The 27,796-nt window shown below is 40.9% G+C and overlaps 1 protein-coding gene and 1 pseudogene across 5 annotated transcripts in view; one reads left to right on the top strand and one right to left on the bottom strand.

Annotated features, from left to right (window-relative positions):
- The window catches only part of LOC143351997 (uncharacterized), a 140,261-nt gene that overhangs the window by 16,424 nt on the left and 96,041 nt on the right, over positions 1 to 27,796 (bottom strand). For all 5 annotated transcript variants that reach the window (XM_076784204.1, XM_076784205.1, XM_076784206.1 and 2 more), the window contains 3 exons: positions 8,338 to 8,491; positions 7,826 to 8,014; positions 7,629 to 7,748 (listed from right to left, as the gene is read on the bottom strand). In XM_076784204.1, coding sequence (XP_076640319.1) covers positions 7,629 to 7,748; positions 7,826 to 8,014; positions 8,338 to 8,491 — 463 coding nt within the window. The remainder of the gene's footprint in view (positions 1 to 7,628; positions 7,749 to 7,825; positions 8,015 to 8,337; positions 8,492 to 27,796) is intronic.
- Positions 15,556 to 17,212, top strand: LOC143347052 (uncharacterized; annotated as a pseudogene).

Raw genomic sequence — 27,796 nt, 5'->3', positions numbered from 1 at the left:
ATTTCAAAGCATTTTTTAAATAAAACTGTTTCCCACTAATTTGTTTTATTAACGCCAGATATGACCTCAGAGTTTTAGGGAAAAATAGTTTTGTCAAGCCAGAGGTGACCTCATAGTGCAAAATGCATAGTGGATACTCGGATACTTAGACTTGAATTTGGACACCTGAGACCTGAATACTCGAAACTCGAATATTCAAAATTCGGATATCCATAAATCTGAGCAACATTAAGAGCCCTAGTAACAATATATAATTCATATTAATAGATAAATATGATCCAAATGATATCGCATTTGGTCTCATTTTAATCAGAAAAGCCTTACAAATACGGTGGTAAATATTTTATTTGAAATAAAATAAAAATAAAAAGGTTTTTATGTTGGATTAACACGACATGTCATACGGGTCTCCCCGGAGTGGTGGGAATAAATAACTAGCTGCTATGTTGTTCTACGTTTCTTAATTATACAATATTTAATGTACTTGTATATGGAATTACATGTGAAATATGACAAAAATATGCAAAAGTAAAGATGTGTGTTTCAAATGGCATCCGCAGCCAATCTACATGAAATTCGGAGGGAAGGAGGAGGGGAGAGGGATACCAAATAAAAAATTTTAGCTTCAGTAATTAACCCTCTATGGGTCGAATTTTTTTTCTTAAATATAAACTTGCAAGGTATTTACTTTGGTATTTCAGGTTAATGGTGCTGTCAACCGTCATCAATATTGTTATTGATTATCTCACAGACATTATTGGTATAATTAAGACGTATACGTCATCTAGTGAAAAAACTAAAATTATTTGGTAAAATGTCGATATATTAGCATGCAGCCTGAAAGTTACACGGGCCCACAGAGGGTTAAATAGTTTCCAGAATATTAATAAACATATATGTATATACGCATACAAACATCTTTTTTATGTAGTAATCGTCGTTGTTAGTCAGATTCCCACCAGAGATATTTTTTTCTGAGTGCCGCGGTCTTTGAGTCTACTAGTAAACAAATTTACAAGGTGTTCCGCCGAAAATGCACTTTTATATCAAATTTTAATTTTATTGGTTGAGGAGTGTTAATTTGCGATAAACTATTCTAATTCAACAGAATACATATACTATATTACCAGGTGTGGCGACTAATAATTTTTAATTTTTCTTTTAAAAAGAAAAAAAAAAATCCCATCTCTCTGACAATTTGTGGATGCCCTCCCAGAAAAACCGTTCATCTTTTGAAGTGATCCCGTCAACAAGCCATTCTTCGACATCTCCGTAATTGTTGAAGCGTTTCATGGAAAGTGCGTGAAACATTGATAAAAACAAGTGGTAGTTGGCAGTCTGGTGGCCACGCATCCGTTTGGTTGTCCAGATGGCAGGGGAGGTGAACTCCTATGTGGCGCATGCCCAGGTGGCGGATAGGGGCAGCTGCTGGGATAGGATGCGGGTGTGGAGTCATCACTCTAAGAGGGCTGGTGGCCACATCCTCGCATGGTATCCCAGAGGTCGGAGCGAAACTCCCGCAGACCAAACACCGGTATGAAAGTTTTGAGTGTGTGATTGGGCCGGGACATGGGATATTTGCCGCGAGTTTTACCTAAGGCCGCAAGTTGGCTAGTTGCCCGCGAGTCAGTCCTGCGGCCAACATAGCCCCGCGGCCGGCGGCTTAATCCCATGTCACGGGGCCGTGGGTGCTGGTGACCAGACATCTGCGGTTAAGTGGGAATGCCGTGGGAAGAGTGCCTTCCACCGGGAGGGGCCTGAAAAGGCACGACGCGGCGGGGGACTCTGTGATGTCTCAGTAGCGTTTCCGGTCCCCCGCCAGGCGCTTGAGGATGGTCACCGTGGGGTTTTAGCCGGTAAGAGTCCGACACTATATGAGAATTCCCCCACGTACAAAAAAAAAGTCTGGTGAGTACGGCGAATGGGGTAAGAGTTTCCAGCCAAATTCAGAAATGGTGTCTCTAACCGCTTTCGCTGTGTATGATGGATCGTTGTCGTGCAGTAAAATCACTTCCGTGTCTTATAGCCCATTCTTATCGCTTTTCGATCAATGCATTGTGCAAATTAATCATTTATTGACAGTAGCGAACGGTATTAACTGTTTCACCTAGTTTAAGAAACTCATGGTACACGACATCCTTCTGATCCCACCAAATGCACTGCATTGTCTTCTTTCCAAAGCGATTTGGCTTTGCAGTTGACTTCGCTGGTTGTTCTGGGACAACTCATGATTTTTTGCGTTTTGGGTTCTCAAAATATCTTGTGATCAAAAAGTACCCGGAATTTGTCAATAAAACGAAAATGGTTCAATTATTCATCGATACTTATTTTATTCCCTTCAAAGTAATCTCCATCGCAAGGAACATACATATTTCAACGCTTCTTACAATCTTCAAAACACTTTTCATAGGCCGATTTTGGAATTGCCTTCAGCTCCTTCTGTGAATCCATTCCGATGATTGTTGGTTCGTTTCGATGTCATATTGATAGACCCATATCTCATCACCGGTAATAATGCCTTCGAAAACATTTTGGCCCAAAAGAAACATTTCTTTGGCGACAGCAATGCAATGCTCTTTTTGCAAAACATTCAACACTCTCAGCACAAGCCCCGCTTCAACTCGTCTCATGCCCAAAACATCGTGCATAATGCTCTGCACCGATTCGAACAAGACACCAATATCGGCTGCTATCTCCCTGATGCTCCCACGACGATTTTCGAGCACAATTTTCTTAACTTTTTCAATGTTTTCGTTAGTCACAGAGGTAGATGGACGATCGGAACGAGGCAAATCATCAACCACAGTATAGCCCTCTTTTAACTTTTTGTACCACTCGTATATTTGTGTTTTCGACATTGTCGAGTCTCCGTAGGCTACTGTTAACATTTCCAACGCTTCCGCACATGATATTTTGTTAGAACACACAAAATTTTAGGCAGACTCTTTGCTGAACTAAATTCGACATAGCGAAATTCGCAGAGTACACCAAACAATGACTTGTTTAGAAGGCTATTACGCACAAACTATCTGACAGATTGCGCTTAAAAGTGACATGTAAACAACTGACAGATGTACCAACTTAGAACAAAAATGATTTTGACAATATCTCAAGCGCGGTTCGTTTAAATGAAAAATTCCGGATATTTTTTTATCACAAGGTCTATCCATTTTTCGTCTTCAGTCACAATGCGATGTCAAAAACTCTTTTTTACCACATGCCGAGAAAGCAAAGCTTTGCACACCGTTTTTCGCTTTTCCACTTGCCTGTCGTTCAGCTGCTGTGGTAACTATTTTCCTGCCTTCTGAATTTTTCCCATTGCATGCAGACGATCACAAATGGTTCGGCGACCAACATTTAATATCTTTGTTATTTGTTGTTGAGTTTGTGTATCGTCTGCGTCCAACAATGCTTGTAATGGGGCATCTTCAAATTTGTTTGGCTGACTTAGGCGTTCTTTATCTTTCAAGCCGAAATCACCACTTTTAAATCATCTAAACCAACGCACACAAGCGTCTTGCGTTGGTACATTGTCACCATAAGTTTTCACAAGTATACGACAGCTTTCACTCGCGTTTTTCTTCTGATTGAACAAGAAAAGCAGTGCGTGCCACAAATGCTCTTTATTTGGCTCGAAACTCGACATGTGTACCACACGGAAAAAATATGACGCTAACTCAAAATCGTTTAAACATCAATGGCGTTTTAAAAGGTGTTATCATAGCGACAAAATAGCATAAGAGTTTAGACTGTGAACCAAACGTGTGGCGGACCAGAGCCCTGCATTACCGACCGATCCTCTTGTCGGTTGTCGGAGGAAACAGATCCTACAACCACGCGTTGAAGCCATCTAAAAACAATCTTTTGTACGATCTCTCTCTGGCGTACGCCGAAACTCTGTATTTGAAAAACTTTCATTTCATACAAAATTAAATTGTTGATTTCGCTTGTTAAAGTTAAAGAGTTGGTGATCATTGGTGAATCCTAGTAACCATAGCTGGTGACCCCGATTTCGGTTAAATCAAAAAGCGTCATTCTAGTCTTTAAACACCACGCGCTGACATAAAAAAGAACATCAGCATCATGCCAAAAAGCACGCTGGATAGTAGCATGGCCGATCAGCATCCTGGCGCTTCCAACAATCAACCTAATCAGTCAAACGCTGAATTCATCCATGCAGTCAGAAGGCCTCAATTCCCCACTTTCATGAGGATGATCCAGACATATGGTTCTTCATCATCGAATCAGAATTTGCAGCAAGCAATATAAAGGCAGATCAAACCAAATATTCCGAAACTCTCAGAGCTTTTGATACTAGCACGATGAAACAAGTCACTGACATCCTAAGACATCCACCATCGACTAACAAATATGAAAACTTGAAGCATGCACTTCTCTCGCGAACCTCACTTTCCAGAGAACAGTAAATGCGTCAACTCCTAAGCAATCTAAAGCTGGAAGACAAAAAACCCTCTCAACTTTTACGAAAGATGCGTGATCTGGCCAAGAAAGATGTGAATGATGAACTTCTTCAACAATTGTGGATGGACAGGATGCCAGAGAAAATCAGACCACTGATATTGTTGACAAAAAAAGGTTTGAACGAAAAAGCGGAGATGGCTGACCTACTTCTTGACATTATCAAAGGTAACAATCATATAGACAGAGTCTCTTATGATCCATCGAGACGATTAACAAATGATCTGAACACTAAATTCAATGAAGTCATCATCACTCGATTTGAGGACATCACTGCTCGCCTGATCAAACTTGAAGCTGATACTCGACGTTCCAACGGGGATAGGAGGAACAGTAAATCGAGATCATGACTTGACTTTAAAGACAGGCCCCGATCAAATATAGACAAACATCAAAGCTCCCAAATAAGTAATAAATTTGGTCCCAAAGTGAACAAGTGCGAACAGAACTGTCCTTGGTTTGCTACCATGAACCTGGGAAACTAAAGCGGCTATCGTCAACAACGGCGGTTGGCGATAGCTTATCAAACACGCCAAAAGAATTTTTACTTCATGTCTGGGGCAGAAACTCACAAACTAAATTCTTGGAAGATATCGGATCTGTTGTCTCTGTCTTGCCAAGAAAATTTGCACCCTCATTCACCAAACGTTCTAATATTCTTTATGCTGCAAACGACACAGTTATTCATACTTATGGGAAAAAAGTAGTAACCGTTAACCTTGGTTTGAGACTCATAGGCCACAATGGTCTAGTAATTGATCTCCGAAATAGTAAGTTAATCGATTCAATAACAATTCTTAACATCAAAGGTCATCTGAACGTTCCCGCAATGTATGGACTTTCTACAATCAAGGGGAATTCTGAATTCTATCAAGTATCGCAACAATATATTGATATCACTAAGACAACAACTGTCTCTCTAAAGACACTTGACAGTCCAGTGTTCCAACATATAGTGGCAACTGGTCAACTCGTTTTTGAACGTTCAAGGAAATTATCAGGTAAAACATTCACAGCGGCAAAAAATGAAATTAATTCTCTTTTAGATCAAGGAATTTTACGTCTATCAAGCAGCCCGTGGGCTTGCCCAATCTATTTGGTGGAGAAAAAACGGGTGGCTACAGAATGTGTAGTGATTTCAGAAAGAAACTCTCAAACTATTCCTGATCGTTATCCACCACCATACATTCACGATTTATTTGAAAGACTTCATGGTAAATCTATCTTTTCCACTCTAAATCTCAATAAAGCCTACTGTTTAAAGATTGCATAATGCTGAGCGATTATCTTCGGCCGCAATTACCGTTAATCCTGTTTACGTATGTGACAATCCTGAGATTCTCTCTAGGATAAACTCCTGTTCCTCTATCCGAACATCGTTGTTAAAGCATCAGCTTTTAACACCTACCATCAGATTTCGATGACTCCTGAAGATATCCCAAAAACTGCTATTAACACTCCATTTGTGTTGTACGAGTATGTAACAATGCCTTTTGGCTTAAGTGGTATCACTCAAACAATGCAACGCTTCATGGACATCATATTCAGAGATCTGGACTATGTTCTCTGCTACATTGATGACATTATCATCGTTTCTCAATCCATGGAAGAACACAAAAAGCATCTAGCGACGGTCTTTGTACGCCTCAAGAGGCATAGTCTTACAATCAATGCGGAGAAAGATCAGCTAGGACAATCCGAAGTCACTTTCCTTGAACATAGAATCAAGAAAAATAAATATGAACCACCTAAAGATGAAATCGAAGCAATACGAGACTACCCCAGACCAAAAACTGTCAGCGATCTATGACGTTTTATAGATATGGTAAATTATTATTGCACATGCATTCCACAAATGGCTAAACTGCTGGCTCCACTCTGCGATTATTTCCAAAACTCAAAAAAAAAAAAAGCTGAAATGTTATTCGGTACAACCTTAAGAATTCCGGGAGACTTTTTCGTTCAAGAAGAACTACCTGCTGATCCCCAAGTCTTCGTGAAAAAGCATCAAGAGATAATGAGAGCAATAAGACCCACACCTACCGCTCAACACATCAATGCAAAGATGTTTGTTCTCCAAAACATGTGTACATGCACACACGTCTTTTTAAGACGCGATGAGGTGCATCCACCACTCTCGCCACCTTATTCTGGACCACATAGAATCATCAAAAGATTGGATGACCGAAGATTTGTCATAGATATTGACGGAAGAGAAAAAACAATTTCAGTTGATCGATTAAAGCCAGCATTCATTGCTAAAACTGACAGCGAATGCAAGAAGGCATGGATAAGCCTTTAAAAACATACCAGGCCAAAACCAACATTTTGTTGCATTACCGATCGATTCTCCTGTTAGTCGTCGAAGGAAACAAATTCGACAACTGCGCGTTGAAGACATCTAAAAACAATCTTTTGTTTGCTGAAACTCTGTATTTGAAAAGCTTTCATTTCATAAAAAATTAAATTGTTGATTTCGCTTGTTAAAGTTAAAAAATTCGTGATCATTGGTGAATCCTAGTAACATAAACCCTTGTTTCCAGTGTCATCTTTCAAAAAAAAATTAAGAATTATTAACCGCCACATCTGGTATAGTGTCACATTCGCTTCGGATTGCTACCAGTCCTTCACTCGACGAAATGAAACAAAATGAAAAATATCAAAACCTAACCTAGTATTCCGGAAACTATTAAATTTTCAAAGCTAAAATTTTATATTTGATATGCATTCGGCCTCCCCTCTAATCATTAAAAATTATATTTTTGTAATTTAACGATAAAACAAATGTTTACCCAAGTCCTATAATTTTATCTTTTTCCTATAAAAATATACATTTGCATAAATGTTCATAGTTGGCTCATTAGTTTTCAAAATATCGACGAACAAAGTAGTGGATGTCGGAATTGAGTTATAGCTGGTAAGAGAAGTGTGAAACCTTCAAGTGACCAATTTAATCAAAACTTTGTACAGTGTTAGATTTCAAGATTCTCAAAAATACGTTATTATTACGGTCAGAAATTCAATATTTTACGAATTATTTACGTTTAAAGTTTTTCTATATCTGTAAGAACTTGATGAAGAGAAACTGATCCTGGATGATCGTCCAGGTATAAATATGTTTTAACATAGAATGGAAATTGTTTACTTACTACTATCGTTTTCGGTTTGTCGTCCAAATCGACCTTGATGATGCTTCTGTTCTTTTTCATAGCCGAATTCAGAGCCCTTAATCCGGTCATTTGTATATCGTTATTTCGCAAGTCTATCCTCTAGAATAATAATAGAATATATACATATACATGGAAGATTATACATTTATATAGCATAATATTTTCAAGACAATTACTTGTAAAACCTGATTTATTTCAATGATCTCGGACAATGTGACGATTCCGTTACACGTAAGTTCAGTTGATTGGATCCCCAATTGCAATAAAATACGGTTCTTTTTTAATGCATCCTTTATGGCGAACAACAATTCATCGGTCAGCGTGTTCTTTCCAATATTTAATGTTTCTAAGGTTTTGTACAATGCCTACGTACATAAGTAACATAAATATATATGAGTCTCTTACAAGCCAAAGCAATTAACTCCACTTTTTGAACTTTTTAAAATTTGAGTGTTGTAATAATTCTGCCTAACACTATTAAAAGAAACCTTAAAAAAAATGTATATTACTTTGTCCATGTTTTTACTTGTCCCTTTTGTGGAGTTAATCGATTTGGCAAATGAACCAAATGTGTGTGTGTGTAATTATACAGGCTGTCCATTCAAAAAGTTACAATTAACAATGAATTTTCGAAGAGAAGCGTAACTTTTCTAATGAACATTCCATACAGTTAAATAAAGTTACATACTATAATGCGTGAAAAATAGGGAGACGATTTTTGCGTAAGTTGATTATTCCATAATATTAATACATTTAAGCCTTTACCATCCTTGTCTTCGTTTAATTGATTAATGAGACCTTCTAAGATATCGCGAACACCATCGTCTTGAATGTTATTGTTGCTAAAAAAGACCATTCATGCATAATGATAAAAATTACACTGACAAAGAAGGTTTTTTAGGTGTCCGCCTCCGATTGTTCTGAATTTTGGATATGTTTTAAAGGACCGAAAAATAAGATATACGTATTTTTTTATATCGGCCCGTTTTCATATTTAGGGGGTGAAACGACCCCCTGAAGTTTCAGCTACAATAGGCTATCTTAAAAACTATCATAGATAGAAGAATACTTCTTAAGGAAAAGTTTCATGGTTTGTTATGTACATATAAATGCTGGTTATCAATTTTGTAAAAAATAATTTGTTTATAACATTATTTTAAAAGAAATCACAATTTACATAATAACAAAAAAGAACGCAATTTCTTTTCTGAATCCATTGATATATCACATAGTATGTTTGTCTCTTACAATTTTGCGTATTTCAATATTATATACAGGGTGTTCGGCCACCCCTGGGAAAAATTTAAATGAGCGATACTAGAGGCCAAAATAAGACGAAAATCAAGAATACCAATTAGTTGATGGAGGCTTCGTTGCAAAGTTATTAACGTTTAAAGTTCCGCCTGAAACGCGGCAACCTGCGAGCAGATGCGTGAGCGCGGTAGGTCAGGAGACGGTGTGTTAGAGGAACCGAGGTTACCGACTTATCGATCGCCTTTCGTTTCTGCGTCAACTCCTCGGACGGCGAACATGGTACGTTGAATAAGATACGACAGCCGCTCGTTTTTGCGTCAACTCCCAGGAAGGCAAACGCATATCGTCGAATGGGATTCAACCTGTCTTATGAACATCCGGAGGGGCATATCAAAACTCGCCCGACAAGATGTTCACAGAGAGAGGGTGAATGCCTCTTTGAACACACACATTTTTTTTTTTTCACAAAAATCACCCACACGCGAGCGTACACGCATCGCGATTGTCCCGTCCGCGAATGTCCACGTGTACGCGCACCGCGATTGTCCCGTCCGCGAGTGTCCAGAAATAAATACTTTCATAGAAAAACCACAATTTTTCTTGCAATATACAAGTTTTCCAAAAACCCGAGCCACACGCGAGCATACACGCATCGCGATTGTCCCGTCCGCGAATGTCCACGTGTACGCGCACCGCGATTGTCCCGACCGCGAGTGTCCACAAATAAATACTTTTGTAGATGAACCACTATACTTTTTTCCCAAAAACAGAGTCACACGCGAGCATACACGCATCGCGATTGTCCCGTCCGCGAATGTTCACGTGTACGCGCACCGCAATTGTCCCGACCGCGAGTGTCGACAAATAAATACTTTTGTAGATGAACCACTATACTTTTTTTCCAAAAACAGAGTCACACGCGAGCATACACGCATCGCGATTGTCCCGTCCGCGAATGTTCACGTGTACGCGCACCGCGATTGTCCCGTCCGCGAGTGTCGACAAATAAATACTTTTGTAGATGAACCACTATACTTTTTTTCCAAAAACAGAGTCACACGCGAGCATACACGCATCGCGATTGTCCCGTCCGCGAATGTCCACGTGTACGCGCACCGCGATTGTCCCGTCCGCGAGTGTCCACATATTGTCAGATAACTGCCCTGCCTCACAATAAATGTTCCACATGGCCACCATTCTCTTGTAGGCACAGCTGCATCCTTCGGTGAAAATTTTGACGCATATTTTCCAAATTAGCCCCTTCTCTTAACTCAATAATATCCGCTGATAATGTAATGCGGTGTTTGAGTTCTTCGGGCGAGTTTACTGGCATGGAGTAAACTAAATCCTTCAAGTGGCCCCAATAGAAGAAATCAAGGGGGTTGAAATCGGGCGAACGAGCAGGCCACGGCGTAGGTCCTCCTCGTCCAATCCACTTGTGTCCAAAATAAGCGTTTAAATGTCCGCGTACTGCCAGTGTGGAATGGGGCGGTGCACCGTCATGCATGTACCACATGCTTCTGCGTACATCTAGTGGTTCATCTTCCAAAAGGTTTGGCAACTGCGTTTCCAAAAATTCGAGGTACAATTGTCCTGTTAAACGGTGTGGGAAGACCACAGGACCAATAATTTTATTGCCAAGTATTCCTGCCCAAATATTGACAGAAAACTGGCGTTGTGTATTTACTTCGTAAACCGCGTGTGGGTTTTCTTCTGCCCAAATATGGGCATTGTGTGTGTTTACTGTACCGTGGCGATTGAACGTTGCCTCGTCGGTAAACAGTATGTTTGAGATAAAATCTTCATTATCTCTAATCATTGATAATATCCATGTGCAAAAATCTTTTCGTTTTGCAAAATCACCCTCTTCTATTTCTTGTACCCGTTGGAAATGGTATGGGTGCAGTTGCCTCTGCTTTAATACCTGCCAAACAGTCGAATTACTGACTTGCTCGGCTGCTGCAATTCTCCGTGTGCTGGTGCTCGGATCTTCTTCAATTCTTCGAATGATTCTTTCCTCCAATTGTTCGGGCTGTTGGTCGCGCCCACCAGTTGGACGGGTCAGGACCGACCCCGTGTCTCGCAAACGCTGGTACGTTCGTGTAAATGTCTTCCTGTCCGGTAATTGCCTATCGGGGTACTTTTCGGCATAAATGCGACGTGCTTCGCAGGCATTGCCTTCTGCTGCCCCGTAGCACATAATTACATCGGACAGTTCGACCAGCGTGTAATTGGTACCCGACATTTTTTTCGGTCCCGCGCCGCGCACTACACAACACAAACCACGCACACACACTACACTACACTACACTACACTACACAACACAATCCGCGAACTTACGTATTTCACGCACTGTTATTGAATAAAAAATAAATACTGGAAGAAAAATGAAAATTATATTTAATTGCTAAATATTAAATTGCAGTTCTAGTCGTTTTAAGCTCTCTTAGGTCTGTATTCGTTGGCGATTGCCTTCGAAATGAGAAAAGACAAACGAATGACGGAGTGGTGAGAAAAGCAGACACATACTATTACAGTGCCGACCTCGCGGCCTACGAATCACGTGGACGTGAATTCGGCACTTTGACATCGATATCGACGTAAGCGAAACAAGGAGAGTGTAAATCTTTCCTTATTGCTCTCGTATAACTGAAATTCGACTGACGCCGCTGCTATCCGATTTCGACTCCAATCTGCCCCAACAGTTAATAACATCAGGACTAAATACATTGTAACAATTTCCAGGTATGTTCTGGGTGTGTATCGCCGGAAAAAGGCAACTTTAATCATAAATTAATTTATTATTTATAAAAGTCCCAACATTTTTACGTCCCGACTTATGTAGGCATAAGTACGGTAATGGTAAAAATTTCCAGAATTTTGTTTACGGAAATACACGTTCTAATCCTTTGCGGTCGGTGTCCCCGTAGCGGGAACCATCAAAAATCCTAACAATGACAAAACTCTATCGTTCCCTACGCCTCGTGATTCAAATGTTTCGGTCGACTTACGAGATAATAATGTATGATGGTTCATAGAAATTTCTGGAAATTCTGGAACCGAAACATTTGAATCACGAGGCGTAGGGAACGATAGAGTTTTGTCATTGTTAGGATTTTTGATGGTTCCCGCTACGGGGACACCGACCGCAAAGGATTAGAACGTGTATTTCCGTAAACAAAATTCTGGAAATTTTTACCATTACCGTACTTATGCCTACATAAGTCGGGACGTAAAAATGTTGGGACTTTTATAAATAATAAATTAATTTATGATTAAAGTTGCCTTTTTCCGGCGATACACACCCAGAACATACCTGGAAATTGTTACAATGTATTTAGTCCTGATGTTATTAACTGTTGGGGCAGATTGGAGTCGAAATCGGATAGCAGCGGCGTCAGTCGAATTTCAGTTATACGAGAGCAATAAGGAAAGATTTACACTCTCCTTGTTTCGCTTACGTCGATATCGATGTCAAAGTGCCGAATTCACGTCCACGTGATTCGTAGGCCGCGAGGTCGGCACTGTAATAGTATGTGTCTGCTTTTCTCACCACTCCGTCATTCGTTTGTCTTTTCTCATTTCGAAGGCAATCGCCAACGAATACAGACCTAAGAGAGCTTAAAACGACTAGAACTGCAATTTAATATTTAGCAATTAAATATAATTTTCATTTTTCTTCCAGTATTTATTTTTTATTCAATAACAGTGCGTGAAATACGTAAGTTCGCGGATTGTGTTGTGTAGTGTAGTGTAGTGTAGTGTAGTGTGTGTGCGTGGTTTGTGTTGTGTAGTGCGCGGCGCGGGACCGAAAAAAATGTCGGGTACCAATTACACGCTGGTCGAACTGTCCGATGTAATTATGTGCTACGGGGCAGCAGAAGGCAATGCCTGCGAAGCACGTCGCATTTATGCCGAAAAGTACCCCGATAGGCAATTACCGGACAGGAAGACATTTACACGAACGTACCAGCGTTTGCGAGACACGGGGTCGGTCCTGACCCGTCCAACTGGTGGGCGCGACCAACAGCCCGAACAATTGGAGGAAAGAATCATTCGAAGAATTGAAGAAGATCCGAGCACCAGCACACGGAGAATTGCAGCAGCCGAGCAAGTCAGTAATTCGACTGTTTGGCAGGTATTAAAGCAGAGGCAACTGCACCCATACCATTTCCAACGGGTACAAGAAATAGAAGAGGGTGATTTTGCAAAACGAAAAGATTTTTGCACATGGATATTATCAATGATTAGAGATAATGAAGATTTTATCTCAAACATACTGTTTACCGACGAGGCAACGTTCAATCGCCACGGTACAGTAAACACACACAATGCCCATATTTGGGCAGAAGAAAACCCACACGCGGTTTACGAAGTAAATACACAACGCCAGTTTTCTGTCAATATTTGGGCAGGAATACTTGGCAATAAAATTATTGGTCCTGTGGTCTTCCCACACCGTTTAACAGGACAATTGTACCTCGAATTTTTGGAAACGCAGTTGCCAAACCTTTTGGAAGATGAACCACTAGATGTACGCAGAAGCATGTGGTACATGCATGACGGTGCACCGCCCCATTCCACACTGGCAGTACGCGGACATTTAAACGCTTATTTTGGACACAAGTGGATTGGACGAGGAGGACCTACGCCGTGGCCTGCTCGTTCGCCCGATTTCAACCCCCTTGATTTCTTCTATTGGGGCCACTTGAAGGATTTAGTTTACTCCATGCCAGTAAACTCGCCCGAAGAACTCAAACACCGCATTACATTATCAGCGGATATTATTGAGTTAAGAGAAGGGGCTAATTTGGAAAATATGCGTCAAAATTTTCACCGAAGGATGCAGCTGTGCCTACAAGAGAATGGTGGCCATGTGGAACATTTATTGTGAGGCAGGGCAGTTATCTGACAATATGTGGACACTCGCGGACGGGACAATCGCGGTGCGCGTACACGTGGACATTCGCGGACGGGACAATCGCGATGCGTGTATGCTCGCGTGTGACTCTGTTTTTGGAAAAAAAGTATAGTGGTTCATCTACAAAAGTATTTATTTGTCGACACTCGCGGACGGGACAATCGCGGTGCGCGTACACGTGAACATTCGCGGACGGGACAATCGCGATGCGTGTATGCTCGCGTGTGACTCTGTTTTTGGAAAAAAAGTATAGTGGTTCATCTACAAAAGTATTTATTTGTCGACACTCGCGGTCGGGACAATTGCGGTGCGCGTACACGTGAACATTCGCGGACGGGACAATCGCGATGCGTGTATGCTCGCGTGTGACTCTGTTTTTGGGAAAAAAGTATAGTGGTTCATCTACAAAAGTATTTATTTGTGGACACTCGCGGTCGGGACAATCGCGGTGCGCGTACACGTGGACATTCGCGGACGGGACAATCGCGATGCGTGTATGCTCGCGTGTGGCTCGGGTTTTTGGAAAACTTGTATATTGCAAGAAAAATTGTGGTTTTTCTATGAAAGTATTTATTTCTGGACACTCGCGGACGGGACAATCGCGGTGCGCGTACACGTGGACATTCGCGGACGGGACAATCGCGATGCGTGTACGCTCGCGTGTGGGTGATTTTTGTGAAAAAAAAAAAATGTGTGTGTTCAAAGAGGCATTCACCCTCTCTCTGTGAACATCTTGTCGGGCGAGTTTTGATATGCCCCTCCGGATGTTCATAAGACAGGTTGAATCCCATTCGACGATATGCGTTTGCCTTCCTGGGAGTTGACGCAAAAACGAGCGGCTGTCGTATCTTATTCAACGTACCATGTTCGCCGTCCGAGGAGTTGACGCAGAAACGAAAGGCGATCGATAAGTCGGTAACCTCGGTTCCTCTAACACACCGTCTCCTGACCTACCGCGCTCACGCATCTGCTCGCAGGTTGCCGCGTTTCAGGCGGAACTTTAAACGTTAATAACTTTGCAACGAAGCCTCCATCAACTAATTGGTATTCTTGATTTTCGTCTTATTTTGGCCTCTAGTATCGCTCATTTAAATTTTTCCCAGGGGTGGCCGAACACCCTGTATGTGTTGCGCACAAACATCGAGTGGCGGTCATACCAGATATGACGTGCGGTCGATGTCTTTCTTGGGACGATATCTTTTGGCAAACAACATATATGATCAATTACACGTTATTTCTTTCTTTCGTTATTTATTTCTTTCTTTCTGACACTACAATCTATACATATGTATATCATACGACCAGGGAAGCTCTGTCGACTAAGCATGAGATATATCATTTGACTCTAAATGGGTATTAACGCCATAAAATAGTATCAGTGAATGCATAAAGAAGAGGTTCTTATTACGCACTAAACAAGCAGTAAACAATTAATCATATATGTATATATAATTCTTTAAACTATCATTCATGCACTCTGCACTTTTCTATCGTCATTATATCGTATGGAACGTCATTTTATATTTTTATACGCTCAACAATAGCAGTGTATCAAATTATGAGTTATTTTTTGCGAAGCTGTGCTCTATATATACCTCGACGATTGGTTAGTTGTAAAGTCAAATTCGAGCGTTCGACATGATCACAGCATTTATTTTGTAATACAGTGATTAAAAATGATTATCAATCCGATGAATGTGATTAATTTGCTATTAGCAACATTTCAAACAATGTATTTAATGGATACTCCTGTAACAAGAGAGGAAGTACAACTCAAGGAAACCATTCAAAAAATGTTGCTCGATAGCATATTTAAATTTAATGAAATTGAAGTTTCCGAAGAAAGGTCATTGGACTTTTTGGATCAATTTAAAGAATGTGAGGTTGAGGCTGTTGATGAAGATGATGCAGACGAAAATTGGTCTGGGGAGACATATATTGGAGTTTGTTCGCAGCGTGACAAAGACGTTGATGTTGATTATAAATGGAATGCAGTTGCGTTTTGGAAAGGTGGAGAAAAAAGACGTAGACTTGCTACCGTTCAACATAATTTTAAACTTGTTTCATCTGAACGACAATTACGAAGATGGACTCATCAAATTGAAGCAAGAGGAACTAGAAAAGAAAGATTGGCTCAAATTTCCGAGTTCGTAATAACAAATTTGAAGAGAGCTATTGATTCCGGTTATATTTTGCATGATAGAGATATTCGACGGTGGGCTTTACAAGCATATAAGAAACAAGGTAACGATTATATGACATTTAAAGCTTCCAAAACATGGCCGTATAATTTTAAAAAAGCTCATCGTATTGTTTCTCGAAAAGTAACAAAATTTGTAACACGAAAGACAATAGAAGACGATGAAGTATTGAAAGTTAAAGCTACGGATTTTGTCAATGAAGTAAAACCTTTGATTACGAGATACGGGCATAAAAATTTGTACAATTCAGACCAGAGTGGATTTCAATTAGAAATACATTCTGGGCGAACCCTAGCGGTGAAAAACCAAAAGAAAGTAGATTGTGTTGTACAATCTGTACCTTCAACATCGCACAGTTACAGAATACAACCAACAATAACTGCTGATGGAAGATTGCTGTCACCCCTTTTTAGGGTTTTGCAAGAAGCAAATGGACAATTTGGACCAACAGTTCAGAAAACATTATTTAAACCGACTAACGTATACGTGACTGCATCAAAATCTGGGAAACTCACTTCTGGTAACCAATATCTAAAAATTATCTTTGATTAAAAATTACCGGTACACATGTGTATAATTACTAAAGATTTTAATATAATATTACAGCACATTTTAAAATCTGGTTGGAAGAGCTCTTTTTCACCAATACTAAAACAACGTCTGTGTTGCTATTAGACTCCTGGAGTGGACATTGTGAGCAAGATGTATGTAATGCGAAATCAACGGGTAAAGAAATTATAATTAAGACGATACCAAAGGGTACCACCTGATGAATCCAACCTCTAGATGTTTATGGATTTAGGGTGTGGAAAAATTATGTTTGACGTTTTTCCGATGATGTACTGTTACATGATTACGACGTTAATCTTCATTTAAAGAATAATGTAATTAAATTACAATCACTTGTACACAATCAACCGTCTTCACCAAGATATAAAAATCTATTCCAGTATGCTTGGTACAAAAGTAGTTATACAGAAGAAAAATCAGATTTTGTGAATCCTGTAGACTTTGCTTTTAAACAGAACACACAAATTAAATGTGCACTCTGTGATGAAACATCGATAGTTAGATGTTCTTGGTGTAAAAAAGCATTTTGTTTAAAACATTTTTTTCATGAATATCACTTCTGCGACAAATTTGAATATTAAGTGAATCATTTTATAAACTTCATACATTATGTAAAAAATTCAGGTAATAAATTTATACCTAAATTTAGAAATTAAATCATGTTAGTAGTACCGGAAATTATATTCCTTACCATATGTATGTATCGCATATTAATACGTAAATACTAAAGTAATTCTTATTAATATTGTAAGGTATAAATAACTTTACTAGTGCCTAGTAAACATAGTAAACACCAGATATTATAATGAACATTAACCATGCATTATATCTGGTATGACCGCCACCCGATGTGTGTGCGGAACACATATAATATAATATTGAAATACGCAAAATTGTAAGAGACAAACATACTATGTGATATATCAATGGATTCAGAAAAGAAATTGCGTTCTTTTTTGTTATTATGTAAATTGTGATTTCTTTTAAAATAATATTATAAAGAAATTATTTTTTACAAAATTGATAATCAGCATTTATATGTACATAACAAACCATGAAACTTTTCCTTAAGAAGTTTTCTTCTATCTATGATAGTTTTTAAGATAGCCTATTGTAGCTGAAACTTTAGGGGGTCGTTTCACCCCCTAAATATGAAAACGGGCCGATATAAAAAATACGTATATCTTATTTTTCGGTCCTTTAAAACATATCCAAAATTCAGAACAATCGGAGGCGGACACCTGAAAAACCTTCCTTGTAAGCAAGAACAATTTGATCTAATCGACTAATATACAGGATGAGTCATTTAAATCAATCCACTCAAATATCTTTGAAATTGTTGGCAAAAATGTTTCGGACAAAAGTTAAGTGGTTTCAGAGAATATACAACTTGATGCTAATATGTTTTCCCTATCACGACGCGCAGAGGGCATACGCAAGTTAATTTTTATTTTTCTAAGTGAAATCATATATTTTTGAACGCATCATTTGGTACAATTCGTCGATCCCTGCATACAAATACTAAGTCACTTATGTCGAAAAATTATTAATTTTGAAGGTATTGTGGGTGACGAAAGAATCGCAAAGATAAACACTGCCGAAAGGCAAGAGACCGCGAGAGCGAGAGTGAGAGAGAGAGTGAGAGCGTACGCGCGAGCGAGAGAAGTGTAAAGGGCAATAGACGCCGAAATCGGTGTGGCAATGAACGTGTGCGAGAACCCAAATATAAGAAAGCGAACGATAGAAGACAGGTTCAGAGTGTATTATGCGAGCGTGACGTATAGAGAAATTGCGAAATAAAAAACCTGTGAGTGCACCGAGATTACGAGGGATAATTCTCTAAATCGACATCACGAAACCATATCCCTACAGTATTTTAGTTTTAATATTGTAGATCGCAGTAGTACAAGTATAATATTATTAAAATTAAAATATCTTCGAAGCTAATGATTTTTCGCTATAAGTGGTTCAGTAGAAACTTGTATATACGTAATAACGTACTGCACCAGTCGATGCATTGAAAAATATATAATTCTATTTAAGAAAACAAAGTTGACTTTCATATGCCCTTTACGCATCCACTTAAAAAAAAACTTAATCATATCAGACTATGAAATGTCTTTTTATATCATCAACAATTCCAAAGATATTCGAGCGGATCAATTTAAACGGGCCACCTTATACAGGGTGTTACGTTTAAGTGCGAATAATGGAATATCTCATGAGATATTGAAGGTACCAAAAAAGTGTTCTTACAAAAGTTGTTTTATTTAAAGAGGCAAATTATGTGGTATAAATAATTTTGGTAAACCTTACGTTTAGAGGAGTCAGCTCTGATGACCTTGACCTTGACATATGTTGCCAAGATCATCCTCTCGAGTAACATCTAAGAGGTTTTAGCCATTCCTCGTTTTTTATTAAAAAGTTATTAGCATATAAAAATCATATAATAAATCGATAATAAATAGACGATCACTGTGGTATAATATATGAAACAGTTGATAAGTATGTAAAATGAAAATTTAATCGGTATTTAAATGATCTAATGGATATACAGAACTCATTATTTAAAAGAAACTCTCAATGCGGTTGTCAAAATTACAAATTCTTTTAAATAAAAATTCTGCGAAGTAATTCCTATTGTGGGGGATTCGTATAGAAGAAGGTCGGTAAATAAAACGCAATTCACACACATGATTTATCCGCGGGAACACAAATGTTCATTAAATATTCGCGCTATACTAAGTACGTATGAATGTGTAGCAACCATTGTGTAGCAACCATTGTATGTAACTTGGGCGAAGATGTCGGCCATTTTCCTCGATCCTCACCTCGCAGTATCTTCGCAGGGGGCCTTTCGTGAATCGTACCGAGCAAGTCGATTCACATGCACAACCCTTGTTTTGGACTTCGGGGAACGGACTATCCGGTAAATCAACTCATTCAGCCGATTTTTCACCTCATAGGGTCCTTCCCAGTCGTATTGAAGCTTCGGACATCTCCCCTTCATCCTTCGAGGATTGTTTAGCCACACCTTCTCTCCTGAAGCAAAGGAAATTGATCTCAAGAACGAATCATACCACGATTTCGTCCTCTCCGAACAAATTCGCATCCGCTGTCGAACGAATTTGTGAACTTCTTCAATTCTTTTCCTGGTTTCTTCAATGAAATCATTTTCTTCCTTTCGCTCAGCAGGAACAGCTCCCCTTAGAAGATCCAGAGGAAGGCTCAGCTCCCGTCCCGTGAGGACCATCGACGGAGTATTCTGTGTCACTTCATGCTGCGAGGAACGATATGCGAGCAAGAAGGTTGGAATCCACTAGTCCCAGTCCTTTTGATGTTCTCCAACAAACTGAGACAAATATCGCAACAAGTTTCTAATCATTCGCTCAACGAGCCCGTCCGAGTGAGGGTGTAATGAAGTTGTCCTTGTCTTCTTAATTCCAAGAATCTTCATCAGTTCTCTGAAGATGCTTGATTCAAAACTCCGACCCTGATCAGAGTGTAGCTCGAGCGGAACTCCATGTCGGCTTATCACCTCCTTCAGCAACGCTGTGGAAATCGTTGTCGCCCGCTGGTTAGGAAGTGGAATCATCTCTGGCCAATTCGAAAAATAATCCATCACAACCAGCGCGAATCTGTTCCCAGCGAAAGACCTCGGCAGGGGACCAACAACGTCGAGCGCTATCCTCTCAAAAGGTGCTCCTACGTTATAAACCTTCATGGTTCCTCTTCCCTTCTCCGCAGGTCCTTTCCTCGCGGAACAGCTATGACACCGACGACACCAATCTTCCACGTGCCAACGGTGGTTTGGCCAAAAGAAGCGCTGTCGAATTTTCGCCAATGTCTTCCTCACCCCAAAGTGTCCTCCAGAAGGCGCATCATGGCATTCCTGAAGGGCTTCGGCAATTTTGCTTTTCGGTACAACCAATAACCGATTGAACTCATTTCCATCAGCAGATTCCCACCTCCGGAACAATAATCCACGTTGTACTTCCAAGGAATCCCACGTTTTCCAGAAGTACTTCGCTTCAGGGGAAAGTGCTGAAACATCCTGCCAAGTAGGTTTATTCTCTTCAATCTTCGCTTGTCGAATAAATCGCAGATCCTCATCCTCTTCCTGGGCCTTAATCCAATCTTCCGTCTTCGCAGATACGCAGATGGTCCTGAGAACAAGATGCTCTTCTTCGCGACCTTGCTCCAGACGTAAGCAGCGTTTGCATTGCAAAGCTTCGCATGGTCTCCTGGAAAGGCTATCTGCATTCCCGTGGTTTTTTCCTTCACGATGTTTGATCTCGAACTCATACTGTTGAAGACACTCTATCCACCTTGCAGTTTGCCCTTCGGGATTCTTAAAAGAGAGGCGCCATCTTAAAGAAGCATGATCCGTCCTCACCAAGAACTTGCGGCCATAGAGGTAATGGTGGAAATACTCTATGGATTTTACGATGGCTAATAGTTCCCTTCTTGTCACACAATAATTTCATTCCGCCTTTTCCAGCGCCTTCGAGAAATACGCATTTACCTTTTCTTGGCCATCTTGAATCTGGGAAAGGACTGCTCCAATTCCATTGTTTGATAAGTCGGTGTCCAAGATGAAATCCGCATCAGGCAAGGGGTAAGCCAAGATAGGGGGCTTCGCAAGATGTGTCTTCAAGTCTTCGAATACCTTCTGGCATTCCTCTGCCCATTGGAAATAAACCTTACTCTCCGTCAGACGATACAAGAGCTTTGCAATAGCTGAAAAGCTTCGGACAAATTTCCTGTAATAAGTGCCATGTCGTAAGAAACTTCGCAGCTCCGTCTGATTCCTGGGTACAGGCCATTTTCGTACCGCGGCTATCTTCTCAGGGTCCGTCTTAACGCCCTGTTCAGAGACCATGTGACCGAGGTATTTAATCTCTCAGCAAAAGAAATTACATTTCTTCGGGCTCATGACCAAGTTCGCCTTGCGCAGGCGGGTGAAAACTTTCCTCAAATTTTCGATCTCTTCCTCGAAACTTCTTCCGAAAATTATAACATCGTCCAGGTATACCAGACAGATTTTCCAGCTTAAATCCGTCAATACCGTATCTATAAGACGTTCGAAAGTAACAGAGGCATTGCAGAGTCCAAACGGCATTACCTTGAATTGCCAAAGTCCAGCACCAACACAAAAGGCAGTCTTCTCCTTATCCTCTTCGTGTACAGCAATTTGCCAGTAACCACTTTGCAAATTTATCGTCGAGAACCAAGTTGCACCAGCCAGGGCATCCAGCGTGTCCTCAATCCTGGGAAGCGGATAGGAGTCCTTCTTCGAGACTTCGTTAAGACGACGATAGTCTACACACAATCGGGTGCTTCCATCCTTCTTCTTCACCAGTACAATTGGAGAAGACCACGGACTTCCTGATTTCTTAGTTACTCCCTGCCTTTCCATTTTCGCAAGCAGCTCTTCAACTTCACCACGGCGATGTAGAGGCAGACGTCGCGGTGGTTGTTTAATCGGACGATGATCCCCAGTATCAATTCTGTGTTGAATGACATCACATCTTCCTACTTAATCGGGATCCCTTGCGAAGACGTCTTGATACTCGTTTAATAACTTTCAGAATGCAGCCTTCTGTTATTCGGAAAGGTCAACAGAGCAACGTTCGTACAGATCTTGAAAAAATTCGGGAGTAGAAGCTTCATTCTTCATTTCCGCAAGCATGAAGAGCCGGTCTTCAGGATGATTCCTCTTCAAATCCATATCTTGATGTCCTTTAATCCGAAGTTTTCCTAGGATAAAATCCAACTGGCAAGAATGCTTTCGGAGCAAGTTCGTTCCGAAAATGCATTCTTCAACAACATCGATCAAAAGAAAATCTTCCTCGGTTCGGAGGCTACCAATGATAATAGAGGAGCGTCGCTTTCCTAGAATTGGTAACTTTTCATCAGAAACAGAGCAGATGCTAATGTTTTCTTGTACTCCCGCCGCGCAATATTTGTCATTCTTGTGAAACTTCATCAAGTTCACACATGAGCCCGTGTCGATGACGAACTGACACTTCCTTCCCTCGACGGTTCCCTCGACAATAGAAGAATCTTCTGACAAATTTGCCTTCCTTACAACGGGGGTAGAAGAAAACGAAGCCGAAGTCTCCCCCTCTACGCCGACTTCTTCAAGTTTCCCTTCTTCATGCTTTTTTTGGGGCAGTTTCGCTGCATGTGTCCGGTTTCCTTCCAACTCCAACATTCCATGATCCTCTTGTTACTATCCTCCTTTTCCAAAAATTTTCTTTCTCCGCCCGGAAACCTTATTTTGCGGGGCTGTCCCTCCGAAAAAGAAAAAGGTTTGAATGACCGTTCGAGCCTAACGTACGGCGTCGGTACTGCCTCGACGGCTTCAATTTCGAGAGCCCTCATGACGGCGGCTCGCAACGAAATGAAACCGCCGAGTTGCAAGGTCCGCTTCATCTTTTCATTAGCCAGGGCAGCAATGAATTGAGAGGCCGCGAGCTTGTCCCTTACTTCTACCGGACAATCGCCGATAGCAACCTGTGACAGCCTCTCAATCTCTGCTGCCAAATCGGAGATGGACTCCCCTCTCCGTTGCTTATAATTTTGGAATATTACGTAATTTAAATTGACGAAATTTTTCATTCCGTAACGGAATTCCAGAGACGAAATCAACGCGGCATAATCAAAACGTCTTTCAGCGGGGAGAGACGTCAAAACGCTCCGAGCCGGCCCCTCTAACGATGAGACCAAGGCCAAAGCCGTCCTTGGTCCATCCCACCGATTCGCCTCAGCAATGGTCTCGAGTTGAATTTTATATTCCTCCCAATAAGACTTTCCATCAAACACGGAGGGTTTCAGAGTGTAGCCCAAATCGGAAACACTCTGATTTACCCTACCCCCACTTTGAGGGACTGACTGCGAAGCTGAAAGGCCCGCGAGCCCGTCAGAAGTAACAGGCTCGCGCTTCCTATCGCGGACCGTGGCTCCCGAAAACCATTCTAGAATCCGCTCGACATTTGAGGATAGGACCTGATACTGGTCTTCCACAGCTCCGATCCTTTCTTCAACGGCGGCATCCCTGGCCGAAGCGACAGCCCGCTCCATTGTCCGCTTCTCTTCGGCTCGCTCCCATTCCTCTACAAACAAGCGCTGCTGCTCCTGGAACTGCGTCGAGATGTTCCGCTGCAGACCTTCCAAGAGCGCCTTCAACGACGAAAAAGCCTCCGTCCCGGCAGCAGAACGAGTCGTGATCCCGCTTCTGACACCAATGTTGCACCGGGGCGAGGCGTTTTTTATTGAACTCATTATAACACCAGAAATATAACGTAACACACAACTTATAAACACAAACTAGAAACTTTATTAGTATTGCTTTGAACACGTCTGTACTCTACGAGGTCTGTCGTAGTTCTCATCTTTCAAATCGTTGTCGGTTCCTCAGTAACCGGAAGGCACGGGATCTCGCATCCGCTCCTTCGCAGGGGCAGCTTCACATCGTTGCGGAACAGCCTTCACGTTGCCGCAGCGATGCATCTTCAATCCGTCGCAATAAATGGAATGGAATGCAAGGATAATTTTAAGCTTTCTATTTTTCCATTTTTCCAGGATCTCGTGCGAGTCTGGTCATCCCGTTAAACACTTGGCGACGAGTGCCGTGCGAGGCGTCTGTCTTCTTTCAAGATTTCACCTGGGCCTCGGACCACCCCGAGCCGGGCCCGGCGAGCCTCTTGACTTTTATGACTCTCTTCCGCTTTAACTGAACTTTCTCTCCACTAGGCATTTTCCAGTTCCGTTTTTCCGTCTTTCTGTCCTGTCTCTTTTTCTCTCCCTTTGCTATTAGGACAAGGACATGTATATATTCAGAAAGAGTCGAAGGAACTGGGAACAGTCCATTATCACGGTCAGTGAGACTGCGTCATATAACTCAGTCGATTAACGACGTGGTTGCATAGCACAGTCTGATAAAGACATTGTTGTATCACAGATTAACAATAATCTACGTGTGGCTACCCCTCACACAGCGAATAAACATTTATAATTAAGGATAGCTAGTTGGAGTTGTTATTTGAACCACCAGTCCCCTCAAATGTATTGTCCGGAGTAACGCGCTAGCGATTAACGAAATACAGGTCGAAAGTTAAAATGTGGAATACTCTTGTTCCTCTGTCCTACCGGGGTTAAACGAGGTGTGGCTATTAAATAACGGGACTGACACTGTAAAACATTTTATTTTGATTTCATACATATTTACTTATTATCACCTTCAATATACACCCCTCCTTTATCCGCCTTATTCGCCGAATCTTGCGCCGTGCGACTTCAATCTGTTTCCTAAGGTAAAATACATTACGTAAAATAAGTACCCGGAATTTGTAAATAAAACTGAAATTGCATACTTTGTTACATATCGCTCATGTATAGGACCGAAATGTTTGGTGGCTTGGGCGTTGGCCCGATCATCTAGGGTACAACCCCCCGCGAACGGGGTTGACTCATGCCGTATGTAAACACCCGGCCCAATTTTCATTACCTTATATGGTAATGCCCCGCCACTGTACCGAGCAATTTCCAGTATACATATAAGGGCCGCGTTTTTTCACTCAAGGAGCCCAGTTTTTCTCAAAACCTCTCGAGATGACGTCACTTTAACACTTGGAGCAAGATCGGGCTATAATCCCCTTCGAGCAACTACTCACCCTAGAGGTTTTAATTGTGAATGTTCAATCGACTAATCGAGTGAGTAGCTTCCGCGAATGCGCCGCGTAAAAGCCGATTTCTAACTCTCGCCGTCGTGGCAATCCAGCAATAGTACCAGTTTTGTTAATATACCACTGTACTTGAGCATCGTATAGAATATATTCAAGTAGTTATCCTGACTTGCATTATTCAATTAGTACAACCCTGAACCATATTAACAGTAAGACTAGCAGTATCTCACGAACCCGGTACACCTTTATCGCTCGAGGTGTACCATTACGATAGAGCAAGATCCTAAAACTTCCTAAAAACCAATGTAGCTCCCAGGGTATAAAGCCCCTGGTTCGTCCACTCCTTCTAGCGGCTCCCAGGGTATAGAGTCCCTGGTTCGTTCGTGAAACCATACATTTTCCTTATAAATCTAACCCCGTGGTTCTCAGGGTATAGAGTCTCTGGTTCGTCCGTGAAACCATACATTTTTCTTATAAATCTAACCCCGTGGCGCCCAGGGTATAGAGCCCCTGGTTCGTCCGGAACTCCTTGCTCTCTCCCAACCATACCTAAAACCACCGGTCGAGAACTGCTCTCGTCCGAATCCAGGATCTCGCGCTCGCGCTCGTAACAATTTAGAGGGAGTCTGGGGGGCTGCGGCCCCCCAGTCAGCAGAACGAATTTAATATGATACTGTTCAACTCGTGGAGGATGTTTCATTTTATACTCCGCAGGGTTCATGGAACGAAATTCCATATTCTTGTTTTTTGTTTCTGGTGATTTTTATATACTAATAACTTTTTAATAAAAAACGATAGGTAGCTATGACTTTTTGAGGGATGCCCAAGAGTGTGACCTTCATAAACTGTGTGAACGTCAAGAACACATTGAGTATACGTATACGCAGATTCTAGTTTAATACTAATAATACATTTTCATTAATAACTTTTTAATAAAAAACGAGCGACGGCTAAAACCTTCCGAGGGTCATTCAGGGGGGGGGGGGCCTTGACAACATATGCCAAGGTCAAGGTCATCGCAGCTACCTCCCCTAAACGTAGGGTTTACTATAATTTTTGTATAGGTGGAGTGGTGGAGGAGATTTCAAGGTCAAGCTAATTTTTTTAAGTGTAACCATATATTTTTTTGTTAATTATATAATAAGCGTTTGTTGAGACAAATTCAACGACCTACTAAATGACATCGTTTCTTGCTATAGAACGTAAGACAACGGGAAAAGGCGAGACCCCAGGCCGAGGCGTCCGTAAGGGACCGCGTTTGGCCTTCGTCCGTCAACACTCCCGCCCCTACCGATGGGGGAAGGTTGGCGACAAAAGCGAGGGATTAGGCCCAGGACGAGGCCACATTCGGTTTTCGGACGCAAGAGGAACTAGTGAAATAAAAGACATAGCCGTACACCCTGTGTAGTTTATTTCAATTCCTCTCTCTCTACCGAGTTTTCTAACAAGAACCATAATTATTGAGACACAAAGCAGTCATATCAACGCGAATTGTGAGTTGTTGGTTAAAATGAATTCTGTGTGACTATACTATTTGCTTGTGCCGGACCAATCCAGTTTTTAATCAGTTTTTCCGGAGATTGTAGAGATGTCAATCCTACAATTAATATGAGAAATTATGAATTCTTCCAGATGTCATAAATGATTGTTTTTAATTTTTACTTATCACTAGTTTGTAATAACAAGAATTAATTAATAACGTTGCATGTACCTTATCCTTCAACATATCCACCATCGTTGTGTTAGGAAATCGAACTAAGCGAGTGGCTAAGACGGGCCACGTGCGTTTTGTCAACCCACGACCCCTCTCAAGGAAAAGTTCCTTAAGAGCAGGGGTGTTATAAAGAAACAAACGGTCACCCTGGCGAAGACATTCGCCTCAGACTAGAACGAACGCATTCTTGTAGCGACCATCGCCTGGAACGGACGCAATAAAGGACCAAGTTTTATTTTGAAAACGCCCACGTTACTTTTCCTGACTCTTACAGTTGAGTATGCTAAGTATAATTAAAAACACTAAAAAACTAATATAAAAATGCTAATATTATAAATTAAAACAGTCTTTCTTTCGATTTCTTAACTCTCTAAAGGTACTTTTTAAAGCAACTATGTATTCGAAGCCGAAAGTATAAACTTAGAGGCCTAAGTGGAGATAAAGAGCTCAATTTATTTATACGATAGAATCGAATCGGGATCATTCGGTGCGTCACTCGCTGCAGTACGTAGGGTTTGGCTAGTAATTTCTGTTGATCTGATTCGTAATGATATCATGTAGTAGGTTGTTGAATTTGTCTCAACAAATGCTATCATATTATGAACAAAAAAATATATGGTTACATTTAGAAAAATATATGCTTACATTTAAAAAATTAGTTTGACTTTGAAATCTCCTCCACCACTCCACCTATACAAAAATTATTTATACCACATAATTTGCCCCTTTAAATACAACAACTTTTGTAAGAACACTTTTTTGATACCTTTAATACCTCATGAGATATTCCACCATT

Source organism: Colletes latitarsis, chromosome 2 (assembly GCF_051014445.1).
Source record: "Colletes latitarsis isolate SP2378_abdomen chromosome 2, iyColLati1, whole genome shotgun sequence".
In the NCBI taxonomy this organism is placed as follows: domain Eukaryota; kingdom Metazoa; phylum Arthropoda; class Insecta; order Hymenoptera; family Colletidae; genus Colletes; species Colletes latitarsis.
Note: the sequence above shows the minus strand (reverse complement) of the source record. Positions and strands in the feature narration are given on the sequence as shown.